This window comes from Salvelinus alpinus, chromosome 17 (assembly GCF_045679555.1).
Source record: "Salvelinus alpinus chromosome 17, SLU_Salpinus.1, whole genome shotgun sequence".
Lineage (NCBI taxonomy): Eukaryota > Metazoa > Chordata > Actinopteri > Salmoniformes > Salmonidae > Salvelinus > Salvelinus alpinus.
This window is the reverse complement of record NC_092102.1, coordinates 17,725,226-17,740,045: the sequence shown is the minus strand read 5'-3', so window position 1 is coordinate 17,740,045 and position 14,820 is coordinate 17,725,226. Positions and strand designations below refer to the sequence as shown.

The following is a 14,820-nucleotide window of genomic DNA, read 5'->3' as shown; positions in this document are numbered from 1 at the left end:
AATTTAGTTGTGCTTCAGTCAAGGACTGCCAGCTGTGATGAGAGGCCAAAGGTCATCTGACTGACTGAGACTAGAGAGGAAACTCCAAGCTCAAAACAGTTAATTCATTTCTGATACACTCTCAAGTATACTGACTTTAGTACCATTCATGCATGCACGCGCACGCACGCACGCACGCACGCACGCACGCACGCACACACACACACACACACACACACACACACACACACACACACACACACACACACACACACACACACACACACACACACACACACACACACACACACACACACACACACACACACACACACACAATGTGTGATAAGCATCCATGAACTGCTAGGGTTAGGGCAAACTGCAGGCTATGTGCACTTATACTGTCTCTGCAGTAATGGCGTAATACCTATAAATACATTTGTTTAATTGATATTGACATCATGCCCTTATACACAAATGTTGTGTGTTGTAGGCTATCATATGCGAGGTGATTTCAGTCAGGAAACGATCCCTAAATTTGAGTGCGCTTTTTGTTGAGAATGAACTATGACGATAGTCCCTATTTTTGCAGCGGTCTAGCGGTTCAAATATGCCAGGCTCTTGTTTCAGTGTAGTAGCACAGTGAAGACGGGAGAGTTGGCTATCGCTGCACATCGGAATAGCCTACATATCTACACTCTTCTGTCGTTTATAACTTTCGGGAAATGAAATTTATTAATTAAGCTTGAAGACTAAATCCAGCCAAAATGACGGTGGATTTTGAAGAATGTGTGAAAGATTCACCCCGGTTCAGGTAAGAATATGCGCAGATCTTCTGCTCGCTTGTTGAATTCTTCAGGGATTCGCCCTATCGAGGAAGACGATTGCCAGGATTCAAACATTCCAAAACGCCATGAATCTGCAAATAGTTGAACAGCATAGCCTTTTCATTTACATCATATTGTAAATAAGCTATGGTAAATTGCTGTCAGAGTGATTTTTTTTGCCTAATTTCAATTCATTTATCCTATATTTCCATTGCAAGGCAATTATTGCAGTGAATTGCATAAGGCTGGACATGGCTATTTACTATTAATACATATATTTGCAATTTTTCAAAGAAATGCGTAAAAATGTCCATTGCTTATCATAGGACAACCTTGGATGAATGGACAGTGAGCGCATGGTGAATTAACCCTGTGTGAGACCCAGCATGGCTCCAAATGAGGAAAACTAAATATTACCCTTCAGAAATACTTGTAATAGACCTCTGATTATGAAAATAATCATTTTTTAAAATTTCAATTTTGTGGAACAATATTCTGGAAATGTTGAACAAATGCAACATTTTGTTGTAAGAAAACAGAAATGATATCAAAAGCATTGACATGTGATGGAACATATTGTGTAATGGTATATTAACCTGAAATTAAGTAATATTTGTCCTGAAATACCTAACTTTATCAACCTGACAAATCCAAATGTTTGTATGTTGCCATCAAAAACATATATTTTTTGAAAGAATCAACTATTTAGTGGGTTTTCTATGTATTGTTTTTTGTAATATTTGGTTACCTTTCTGACTTAACTTGACATAACCTAATTTCTTACTTCTTTACCATAAAACGAATGGTTGTCATTGGCAGTATTCTGACCTCATAAATCACATAAGAAAAATATATATAATCATTTTTGTTCTTTTATTGCGTTAGAGGGAACATCAAAGTTACTCTTGAAGTATCTGCGGAATTTGCAGAATTTGCAAGGGAAACAATCTCTCTAACTTGTCCATCAATATGAATGTGACCCTATGCCTCAGTCTGGAAACCAATGATGGCAACCTTAAGACAAATGTTTCATTTTTGCAACACTTACAAAACGACCTCTAGTTCTGTCTCAGAATGTTGGTTTCTCAATCATTTTTTTCTACATAATCACTACATCGTACTTGCATGGATGGCTTACAACATATGCTTGTGTAGGAGACCTGTGTGGTCAGACAAGTGGACAGGCTTCTAGTGTTTCAGAGGCTACTGATGCCACAATAATTATACTGACACACAACACATACTACTAAGAGATACATCTCAGTCTAAGGAGCTGCACTGGGTAGTGTTTGACATTATTTATTTAGTTTAGAACCTGTACAGGATGCAATTTAGGAGCGTTGCATTTTTGCACAGGGTTAACAGGTGCGTGAAGGTTTGGCGCGGATCATGTCTCATTTTGTGTGTGGGGGGGGGGTGGATTTCCTATCACTAAAAGTGTTACAGATGAAAATCCTATAATGTTATATTGTCATTAGTGTTAATATCTCGACTAGTGTCTGCTACATTCCGTTCCTCGGGTGATGAGCACATCCGTGGGACAGACGCCATGCAATTTCTCCCCTAACCGTTCCATGACACATGAACATTCATAGATCACATGTATTTAGAATCCTTAGCAGGCTTCCTCAAGAAAATCGTTTTTGGGAACCATCATGTGTCATACATGTGTCATACACTGACCTTGTGTTCAACTGCATGGTCACTGTCTGTACAAATGTTGGTAGTAATGTAGAATTTGAATGACCCTTTGATCTTCTACTTGTTCTTTAGAAAACACAATACTTATTGTTAATGAAAAATAGGCCTATTGTCCATTCCCGAAACACATGTCCATCCCTTGTCTCCACTAGATATTGGAATATTATTTGGAGGATCTAGAGATATGGGTCCCATGACTGGGACTGATTAGCTGGGATGTTATATGGCAGGAACTCTCCCAACTCCAAAGTCTCTTCCTTTTTAATGAACTGTTTTCCTGACAAAACGGCACAGTCACAAAAGGAAGCACTTCAAACAGTGGATCTGAGGGAAACTAAAAGGTCTCACGCACTGCCTCATGCTCCTCGTACTACGGCTGCTGCGGTTGCTGCGAAGCACACATAGCACCAAAAGTTAGGTAAATAAAGGAGGCATTCCTTTACACCCACATCCCTTCCCAATCCCCTTCCCAGCCTTGGATCTCATTCCTCCCATAGATTCCTACCTCCCCTGCCTATGTGTGGAAGGAACTGGAGGGGCTGTCAGGCAGCCTGTGTGGGGTGTCCGCCTGCATGCCTGGGTCTTTTTACATGTGTGTGCACCACTGCCACAGTAAAGCTCCCACGGATATAATCTGCTCTCCAAATCAAAGACTTCCAGACTTGGCAGCAGCACCTTAATGACTGCCATCTGGGCCTGAGAGAGAGGAGAGGCAGGCAGGTCTCAGGAAGCGCTGAGTGAAGGGTATTTACAGAAACCACTCTCTCCGTGTTTATGTGCTAAAAGAGCACGGCTGTACTGTAGCAACCAGAGTGGATCATCTCGCACTAGGCAGACGTTGGTTAGCCCATCTCTCAGAGCTTCTCAGAGTTTCTTCCTTGAATGCCTCAAGAGAGAGACGCAATGTAATAATAAGAAAATATATCTTTGTATTTTTCCATTGCTTTCCATTTGGAATGAAAATAAGACTCCTTTAATGCAAAAGTTGGCAAGAGCTACTGACCTGTAAAATCACATAAAATTGTTCTTATCATGTGCAGACTTTTGAGCAAGGTTGAGCGATAGCTATGCCAACTCTATAACTAAATTCTAATGGAATGACGAGGCTGTTTTGTATCCCGAAATGACCAGCGCAGACACCAAAAGATGCACACTTCTGAAGCATATTCTTCCCACTGAATCCTGTCGGTGACAGGGCATTGAGTCCATATTCAAATGGGCCTTTGGTGGCAGTTAGAAACAGTGGAGGTATTACGTAAGAAACCCTGGAGCTGGACTGACTGACTGACTGATTGACTGACTGGGAGGAAACAGTCAAAACCAGAATAGAGGGAATCAAGCTTTTTCACATTTGATATTTGAAAGGCATACTAGGCCTAGTGGGCTACTTCCCACACGTATAATAACATGCAGTCCATCAATTCTGCCTGGCTGTTTTCACGCTCGGCATGTTGGGGTTTGCATTGTGAGCATTATGAGCTAAGACGGCTGTGGTTCACCATTACAATCCTCGTCAATACAATTTAAAATACAGTTGTCATATATTTAACGGGCTATTTAGTATGATTGATGTAGCCTTTCTACACCTCTTTTGTTTCCATAGGACAATGCTCTTTACACCTTCTTCAGTTGTGTTCTTACACTCTTGGATTCTAGATTACCAAGAAGCCAAATTATATGGTGCATTAAGTGGCCACCGTGTAGCTCCGAAATTGTGAAAATGTCTCCATTGTCCTCCATGACTGTGTGTACCCCGTGTTTGGTCTCTATGGATACACCGTTTGGACGGATGTGAGACTGCAGCCATGGCACTCCAATCCACATCTGTTTCGAGAGAGGTTTATAATGGTCACTCAGCCGCAGGGATGCATGTGTTTGTGTTTGCTGCAGCACAACATTGGCAACATACAGTAACATTGGTGCTGTTTCTCCCTTACTGAGATGTTAGTTTGAGGTCGCACTCACGTGCTTGTAAAACATGTGTCGTCTATCTGTGGCCTCACTTTCACTTATGAAGCAGTCCCACATAGGCCAACAGTATACATCACACACATTGCTGTATCTCACTGGTGCTGCTCTGCCTGTAAACCATGTGTAATGTAACAACAAACAGTGACATATATCCACAGTAGCTAACATGATAGCATGTAGGCCTATTTTCCTACTGACCCATTTTCTCCTGTTAATTATGAAATTACAGCACACTTTAAATAATACTGCCCGTGTTTGTGGGTGAGTACTGAGTATTTATGAAGCTGAGATGTGCAGTGCGGCTGGAGAGAACACTCAGTTTACAACCAGCCTCCTGTCAATTAATGTGACTGCTGGCACTATAGCCCTTTCTGTCCCTGCTCTGTCCAACTCCTTGCATTGTCTCCTCCTCAGTTTGTAAGCAGAATGTGAGCATTGTTTGCCCAGTTCCCGAGTTCCATGCTTCCGCCGTGACAATACAGACTTTTTAATTGGAGCTGACTGGCTTCAGGCATTGAGCTGTTAGTGTAGGTTTAAAATAACAGAGGTTAAGACAACATAAAAGTTCCATGCGGGAGTGTTTGATAATAAACAAATTCATTGGACGAGCGCCTTTGCTGCTTCTACAGGATTAGCATTGAAAACGTGACCAGCGGTCAGGAAATCAAGTAATAAAGTGGCTGTAGATCATTTGCAAAAACGTTAAATGTATAGAATGACTGTAAACAGTTATGCTATGTAGTTAGATGAAATTCACTACGATTGTGTTTATTTTCCACTTTAAGGGCTGTACTGCTAAATTCGCTTTGTCATTTTTGCTCGCATTGTTGGTCCATTTAACATTATAATTTTTTTTACCTTTATTTAACTTGGCAAGTCAGTTAAGAACAAATTCTTATTTTACAATGACGGCCTACTCCGGCCAAACCCTCCCCTCACCCGGACGACGCTGGGCCAATTGTGCGCCGCCCTATGGGTATCAAGGCAAAAGGCGAGACCCAAATGCAGACACATGAGGCAGATAGTTGGAGTCTTACAATGTTTATTAATCGAAAGGGGTAGGCAAGAGAATGATTTTGGACATGCAAAAAGGTCAAGACCAGAGTCCAGGAGGTACAGAGTGGCAGACAGGCTCGTGGTCAAGGCAGGCAGAATGGTCAGGCAGGCGGGTACAAAGTCCAAAAACAGGCAAGGGTCAAAACCGGGAGGACTAGAAAAATGAGAATGCAAAAAGCAGGAGAACGGGAAAACTGCTGGTTGACTTGGAAACATACAAGACGAACTGGCACAGAGAGACAGGAAACACAGGGATAAATTCACTGGGGAAAATAAGCAACACCTGGAGGGGGTGGAGACAATCACAAGGACAGGTGAAACAGATCAGGGCGTGACAATGGGATTCCCGATCACGGCCGGTTGTGATACAGCCCAGGATCGAGCCATGGTCTGTAGTGACGCCTCTAGCACTGAGATGCAGTGCCTTAGACCTCTGCGCCACTTGGGAGATATTGTTTAGAATTCTTCTGCATTTATGCAAAGACTAATGGGATATTAGAATCCTATTGTCTTATCCTGTATTTTTTCAACCTAGGCTGTTATGCATAAGCATGGATCCTCCTTCCCCATTCTAGGAAACATCTGAGGCCAGTGTGTAATGTGAGGCTGCCTTGAAGCTGACAGCCTGCCGGCCTGGTTGTCATGATGAGCTCTGACAGATTCAAGGAGGACAGCCAGGGAATTCAAGGTCACTAACCTTTGACCTCCACTGTGTGTTTGTGCGTGTGTGTGTGTGTGTGTGCGTGTCTGTCTTTGAGAGAATGAATGACTTTATACATGACCCACAGTCAGATAACTGGGTGGAAAATCATAAATGTGTCAGATTCCAGGATATGGCCTGCATTGGAGGAATGCTGAGCATGTGACACAATGTCCTGCTCCATAAAAGATGACAACTCTACCCTGAGGATACATTTAGTGTCATTTTGTATTTTATTCGGTTCTCAGAGAGCATCACAGGGTTTAATCACCTACTATCCATTTTGAGGCTCAGGGGAATGTAATGTGGCTTGTATATCATTTTGCTATTTAGTTGAGCTTTTACTTGCAATAATTGTTTTCAATCAGCCATGAATTGACTGTAGTTAAATTGCAATTTCAGGACATAACCTCAAGCAACCTCTCCTTTCACAAATCATCATGTGACAAATATTTACAGTGAGATTAGCTAACCTCAAATTCTTAGTGTATTCTTCAAGAGAAACACACTTGTTGCTGCAAAGAAACGCCCTGGATTAATCCAGTGGACTGCTCTAGGAGAAGACCTGCCCAGCATTAGTTTATCTCTGCCAGTAACTACTAGGGAAGTATATTCCCATTCTGTTCCTCAGAATGAAAACTGAAGCACTTATGTTGGAGAGGATGAAGTGGGTCTTTTTAAACATTTAGATGGCCGTCATCCAAGATCTGCATAAGTGGTGCACTGTCCTTGCCTACAGGTTTTCACAACCTCAGGGGTTGATGTTGTTGCTATGATGTTGGAGTGGAGACATGACACATGTTGAGAAACCTCTCCAATTGTTCTGTATAGAAGAAGAGATATGCATGATGTTGCGTCCATGTCATTTTATCCACATCACCTATTTTAGAGACCTTTTTAAATGACAGTTGTTCTCATAGCAACAAGCCATTCGGGTAATCAAGAGATTTCGTTGCTTCTCGGACATTTGCACGGTAGTTATCCTTCTCGAAGATCTGCTTCGGCCACAGCTGCTCTGAGCTGGAAGAGATTCCTTCCTGCTGCGCTTGGTCTTGTTGCTTCTGCTCTATTTCATACTGACCTGCTTCTTCCATTTTGAATCTGTGAGTGAGCCGACCTTCTGTTCCCTTAACTTAACAGTGCTCCTCCCAAGACACCCTGACCTTGGTCAACAGGAGGGGGGATACTGTATTAGTCTATTGGGGGGGAAGTCATTGTCCTAACCGTAAGATGCCCATCAAGTGCATTCGACCACACAGCTATGACTGCAACTGATACCCATAGTCGTGTGGTGAAGCTGTGATGAATTGTGAGTCATGCAATCTCATAGTGAAAGAGATCGGATACTGTTTTAGGTCATGGATGGAATATGGTGGAATTTTATGGAATGGTGGTGCCTGCACTGTTTTATGTTTCTCACATGGTTGTCCCATTTTGAATCCCACATTAGACAAAATGCAGTTTTGGCTCTGCCGCCTTTCTCTCCCTCTCACCGCTTCCAGGTTTTTGGGGTTGTTTTAGCCTCCTTGATTTAATGGCTTACCAACATCGGGCAGGCCTACGGGCATTCTCACCATTGAGGGTGTCAGTGATACTGTGCAGCGGAGTGGAGCTGACAACTCCAGGTGAGGAAAACGGGTGACAGGGATTAAGTCAGCAGTTTGTCAGTCACTCTTTCCTTTTAAAATTTTTGTTTTCTCCCCAATTTTGTGGTATCCAATTGGTAGTTACAGTCTTGTCCCATCGCTGCAACTCCCGTACGGACTCAGGAGGCGAAGGTCGAGAGCCAGCTGGGCAGCACTGCTTCTTGACACAATGCCTGCTTAACCTGGAAGCCAGCCGCACCAATGTGTCAGAGGAAACACCGTACACCTGGCGACCGTGTCAGCGTGCATTGCACCCGGCCCGCCACAGGAGTCGCTAGAGCGCAATGGGATAAGAACACCTCTGCCGGCCTAACCCAGACGACGCTGGGCCAATTGTGCGCTGCCCCATGGGTCTCCCGGTCGCGGCTGGCTGAGACAGAGCCTGGACTCGAACCAGGATCTCTAGTGGCACAGCTAGCACTGCGATGCAGTGCCTTAGACCACTGCACCTCTCAGGGGGCCCAGTCTCTCTTTCCTAATCAGGGATTAGCCCACATTCTCCCTCTCTCTGTTCTGTTCAATCCCAGGAGAGGAGAACGTCAAGGTGTTTCATCTCACTTCCAAACAAACACATTGTGCTGCTGGTGCAATGTCACGCTGGTGGGTGAATATTATTCAAATCAGTCTATTAGAGAAGCAAATTGTTTCCTATTCTCAAAGTGCACCTCTCATTGGACACCTATTGCCAAAGAAGCACTCTGTTTCATTTTACAATCTATTAAACAACCTTTACCTCAGCAGAAGCCAGCATTGGTTTTCCCTCTTTGAAACTGAAGCCATTGCATGCAGACAAAAAGAAAGGCTTTCTTTCTTCAAGAAACGAGATGAGATGAAACTCTTTTGCCACTTAGAACCCAGTCTCACCAGTGTCTCCTCCAGCCAGTCAGCCAGCCAGCCAGCCAGTCAGCCAGCCAGCCAGGCAGCCAGCCAGCCAGCCAGCCAGTCAGCCAGCCAGTCAGCCAGCCAGCCAGCCAGGCAGCCAGCCAATGTAGGGCAGTCATTGGAGAACCCAGGCCTTCAACTTGATTACTGTACTGTTTGAAAGATCTACGTCCCGAGGAGCAGGGACGTCTTCACAACAAAGGGCGCAATTCCAGGCGGTGTCAGCTATGACATGGCACCTTGAGTTTGAAAAACATATCTTGGTTATCTTTTGGTTATTGAACTACAGTAAGTGAAGTTCCCTCAAATTTTCAACAGCATTGAGCAGATTTCAGGTCTGCTGAGCGCAAACTTGAACATTGTGAAAATTCTGTGCATCTTCCAGCGTTTACTGTGAACACTGAGGCTGTACCCACTTTAAGTTACAGTTTTAACAGTGGTCAAGTAGGCTACTGTGGCTATTTGATCATAATGTAGACCTACCAGAGTGGCCTACCATCAAAATCAATGGATAAAATGCATACCATAACATTTTAACATGGAAATAGCTATTCTATCAGGAGGACCGAGGCCAATTCTCATCAACGGGGCTGAGGTGGAGCAGGTTGAGAGCTTCAAGTTCCTTGGTGTCCACATCACCAACAAACTAGAATGGTCCAAACACACCAAGACAGTCGTGAAGAGGGCACGACAAAGCCTATTCCCCCTCAGGAAACTAAAAAGATTTGGCATGGGTCCTGAGATCCTCAAAAGGTTCTACAGCTGTAACATCGAGAGACTGGTTGCATCACTGCATGGTACGGCAATTGCTCGGCCTCCGACCGCAAGGCACTACAGAGGGTACTGCGTACGGCCCAGTACATCACTGGGGCTACCTGCCATCAACCAGGCGGTGTCAGAGGAAGGCCCTAAAAATTGTCAAAGACCCCAGCCACCCCAGTCATAGACTGTTCTCTCTACTACCGCATGGCAAGCGGTACCGGAGTGCCAAGTCTAGGACAAAAAGGCTTCTCAACAGTTTTTACCCCCAAGCCATAAGACTCCTGAACAGGTAATGAAATGGCTACCCGGACTATTTGCATTGTGTGCCCCCCCCCTCCCCCCAACCTCTCTCTCGCTTCTGCTACTCTCTGTTTATCATATATGCACAGTCACTTTAACTATATCTACATGTACATACTACCTTAATCAGCCTGACTAACCGGTGTCTGTATGTAGCCTCGCTACTTTTATAGCCTCGCTACTGTATGTAGCCTCGCTACTGTTTTTCACTGTCTTTTTACTGTTGTTTTTATTTCTTTACTTACCTATTGTTCACCTAATACCTTTTTTACACTATTGGTTAGAGCCTGTAAGTAAGCATTTCACTGTAAGGTCTACACATGTTGTATTCGGCGCACGTGACAAATAAACGTTGATTTGATTCTATCATTCAGCCTACAGTAGCAGCCAATGTGTGGTGTTCAATGTACTGTAGGCCTATAGTACATTCCATGAGGCTTTTGAAAAAAAACATGCAGGGCTTGACATTAACCTGTTTATCCACTTGTCCTTCAGACAAGGAGGTGACTGAAAATATTGTTGTGTTTGATGCAAGGAACCACTTTACAAAATAAAATGCATTATTATTCCCATACTATTATTACAGAGAATATGTAATACTTCCCTCTGCTTATTGCCTAGTTAGCTTTTTCAAGCCTGTCTCAAAATACACTGCCCTTCAAAGACAAAGAAAGCTCTTTACCTGACTTGTTTTTCAATTTTCAATTTTTTTCAATTTTCAAAATGTTTTTCTCTTGTAGGAAGCAATCACCCCCTTATTGGTGACTACACATGATCTATAACTGGGTTAATAACTCACTAACTAGCAAAGGATATGAACAAAATGTGCACAGTGGCTACATGCAGCTCTTGCTTTGATCTCAAAACAAGGGCATCTACTCATGACCACAGCTGTGAACACAGTTCAGTTCAAAGTAAATGGCACAAATCCATATATGGCAATGGTGTATTTGCATATAGGCCTACTGCAGCTCTGATTGGCCATGCCACACCGGTCTGTGTAGAGTACAGGCTGAGTTGTGCATGTCAATGCAATAGAATCCTACAACAAAGTCTCTTGCATAGTTAATTTTGTTTCGGTGTGTTGCATTGAAAGTGGCTAATATTGCGTTGATTCGATCACAATTGCCACAGTAAAGGGAAACGTTGATAGTGTTAACTAACAGGGAAAACTCTAGAAAGTTGAGCGAAGTTCAATCTCGTTCTTCTGCGCTCTGAGCAGTCTTGGGGCTACTGCACGCCAGCGTGCAGCTTAGAGGGAACATTTATGGTAACGGAGTTACATAACTTCTGTGTACTACACAGAAATGCATAACTATGGATATGAATGTCATTATCTTCATGTTTATAAGTTTGGACATCATAGCACAGCACAGCATCGCACAGTAGAGTACAGTGCAGTACAATACAGAACGGCAGAGTACAGTATTCAGTACAGTACTATACTCTACTTTTCTGTACTGTATTGTACTGTACTCTACTGTGCTCTACTCACTGTACTGTGCTGTGCTATCCAAACTTGTGAAACATATGTCTATGATAGGTTCCGATTTGGTCCAGTCCGGTCCGTATGTGGACCTTAACATCAAGGCCAGGGTGGCCTGACTAAAAATCTATTATACTGAACAAAAATATAAATGCAACATGCAACAAATTTCAAAGATTTTACTGAGTTAAGTGAAATAAATAAATTAGGCCCTAATCTATAGATTTCTCATGACTGACATAGATATGCGTCTGTTGGTCACAGATACCTTTAAAAAAGGTAGGGGCGTGGATCAGAATACCTGTCAGTATCTGGTGTGACCACCATTTGCCTAATGCAGTGCGACACATCATCTTCACATAGAGTTGATCAGGCTGTTGATTGTGGCCTGTGGAATGTTGTCCCACTCCTCTTCAATGGGTGTGTGAAGTTGGTGGATATTTCCGGGAACTGGAACACACTGTCGTACACATAAATCCAGAGCATCCCAAACATGCTCAATGAGTGACATGTCTGGTGAGTACGCAGGCCGTGGAAGAACATCTTCATCTTCCAGGAATTGTGTGCAGATCCTTGCAACATGAGGCTGTGCATTGTCATGCTGAAACATGAGGTAATGGCCGCTGATGAATGGCAGGACAATGGGCCTCAGGACCTCGTCACTGTATATCTGTGCATTCAAATTGCCATCAATAAAATGCAATTGTGTTTGTTGTCCGGAGCTTATGCCTGCCTATACCATAACCCCACCGCCACCATGGGACATCAGCAAATCGCTCGCCCACAAGCCGCCATACACATGGTCTGCGGTTGTGAGGCCGGAAGTACATACTTCCAAATTCTCTAAAACGATGTTGGAGGTGGCTTATGGTATAGAAATGTACTTTTAATTATCTGGCAACAGCTCTGGTGGACAATCCTGCAGTCAGCATGCCAATTGCATGCTCCCTCAAAATTTAAGACATCTGTCTGACAAAACTGCATATTTTAGAGTGGCCTTTTATTGTCTCCAGCACAAGGTGCACCTGAGTAATGATCATGCTGTTTAATCAGCTTCTCGATATGCCACACCTGAAAGGTGGATGGATTCATCTTGACAAATGAGAAATACTAACAGGATTGTAAACAAAATTGTGCACAACATTTTAGAGAAATAAGCTTTTTGTCTGTATGGAAAAAATGTTCAGTATACTTTCAACATTCATGGATGTCCGGTGTCGGTCAGGATGCTGGTTACAGTAAATGGAAAGAGAGAGGGCTCATGGGTAGGTGTCAGTAAGAGCTGGGAGAAGTGACATTAACTGGAGAGGGAGAGAGGGAAGCAGAGAGAGAGAGAGGGAGGGTTGTCCAGACTGTTTTAACACTCCTGGTTTGACCACCAGATAACAGAAAGACTAAGAGAACCATTCTGAGCTGAACATAACAGTATGCCAGTGGAAGAAAGGACAGTAGCAGGTGACCCAACTGGTTTGTGACTATTATGATTTCCCATTGTAGCCAATTCAGTTGCAGTAACTCTGATACCGATTTTGGGGGGGGGGGGGGGGGGTAATTCCATTGAATCACTTAATAATTCATAAACAAAATTGATATCAGTAAAATCACTATAATTAATTGGTAGGTCTACCTTTACTTGTTACTTTTGTGAACGTTCATTGTCCTCAGGAGCAAAATGTTTTAATATTTTAAAGATATGTGGGTTTTTGATAACGGAATTACAAAGCACAAGGCAATATTTGTTAAACCTACAGAAGGTAAACAATTTCTTCGAAACGAAATATATGTATTGATATTAGTTGGCAGGGGTCTTTATGTCAACATTGTAGTGACATGTTGTATTTTTGATACCTTTTAATACTTTTTCTGGTAGATGTTTTCTAAGACTCCTTTTCCATCTGTGTATCCAGAAATCAAAGCCTTTACTTATGTCTGTTTTTTAAGATGGAAAATGGTTGAAAAATATATCTATGCCTTAATTTCCCCAAAATATGAACTCTTAGCTTTCATTTGATACCAAATTTGATATGCGCCTATAAACTTCACATGTTGGTGCTCATGGGTCCTTTTACATGGAAATGCCCAAAGCCGAAGCCAAAGGGAATGTGTGATGATTGCGGAGACTCTGTGATAGATCTCAAGATGAAGCAAGGACGGCTTCAGTCGCTTGACTGTTTTCACTGAGAAATCAGAAACACTGATACAACCAGATATTAACACTGGAGTCACCACAAAAGATGTACCAGAAAGTTCAAAACAGAAACCATCTAGATATATCTGATTTAATGTATAATTCGAACTGCAACAGGTTCTCTGTAGAAATTATGCTGTGACATTTGTACAAATTATTTCCTTCCATGCGAATGTTACAAAGCAGTCCTTTAATTTCCTGTTTGTTCTATGAGTTATTGGTACTAATGTAGACTAGTGATGAGTCTTGCTAACGGACTGGAGGGGTCTGGATTTAGCCTGCTTGAGTGGCTGGGGACACAGCACAGGGATGATGTCATCCAAGTCTTTGTGTTGGAGAGTCCTGGCTGTCCCTCTCATTTCTGTCTGATGAATAGCAAGATGCCATTCACACAACTCCACACAAAGGGCTGTGGTGCAAGGCGCTGCATACTGAACAGGGTGGTGGTGTGTGTGTGTGTGTGTGTGTGTGTGTGTGTGTGTGTGTGTGTGTGTGTGTGTGTGTGTGTGTGTGTGGTAATCCACTTTTATAGGACATTCTGCAAGATGACAAAGAGACCTGGGCCAGCAGCCTATCACAAACAGAAACCTGTCTTGCCCAGATCTTAAGGGCACAACCAGAGTGTGTGAACACTTTATTAAGTGTGGGGAAATCTAATTGTCGAACCGTATTACTGTCACTCCTTTTTTTACTACTGGCGCCCTCTCTTTCAACGCGATCGGACAGTATTACCACAGGATGTGCATGCTGCGTTGAAGTCATTGAATCAGCACTATGGTAATGATGGTAGTATTCACAGAGATAGGCTAAATGATGCATAGGGTTATACAGACATTATTATTCCTATCACAGCCCACAGTAAATGACTAATAAGATAGGGAGGCAGAACCCACAGACGAAGGTTCACTTTGATGTGTAATAACATGAATCACATGGACCGCTTTCTTAATGATGTACTTTGGTCTTTGTTTTGTCACAGTCTGTCTGCCTCAAAACATTACGTGCTGTGTTTTTCCCACCAGATTGGATTTTTGGTTGGGCAACCCAACATCTGATCTCAATTCGATAGAGCTATCAGATTTCTGTCAACCGTTTGGGGAGAAAATCCACTTTTCTCTTGAGCTATATCCAGTTTCTGTCAGGGAACAGTCATGTGTGCTGAAGACCTACTGAGCAGTAGGACTAGTCATCTGAAAAATACAGTGTATCACTGTTACTTATACCTTATCATCTAGTAATAACGATCGTCTTTGAGTCATGGTACAGGAAGGGGATGTACAGTGCACAACCCAGATGATTTTGCTGGGGAACACAGCAGAGCT

The 14,820-nt window shown here is 42.9% G+C and overlaps 1 protein-coding gene across 1 annotated transcript in view; it reads left to right on the top strand.

Annotated features, from left to right (window-relative positions):
* Positions 1–600: 600 nt before the first annotated feature.
* LOC139542349 (arf-GAP with coiled-coil, ANK repeat and PH domain-containing protein 3-like) overlaps positions 601–14,820 on the top strand; it is a 73,527-nt gene continuing 59,307 nt past the window's right edge. The window contains exon 1 of the mRNA XM_071347670.1: positions 601–793. Coding sequence (XP_071203771.1) covers positions 747–793 — 47 coding nt within the window. The 5' untranslated portion in view covers positions 601–746. The remainder of the gene's footprint in view (positions 794–14,820) is intronic.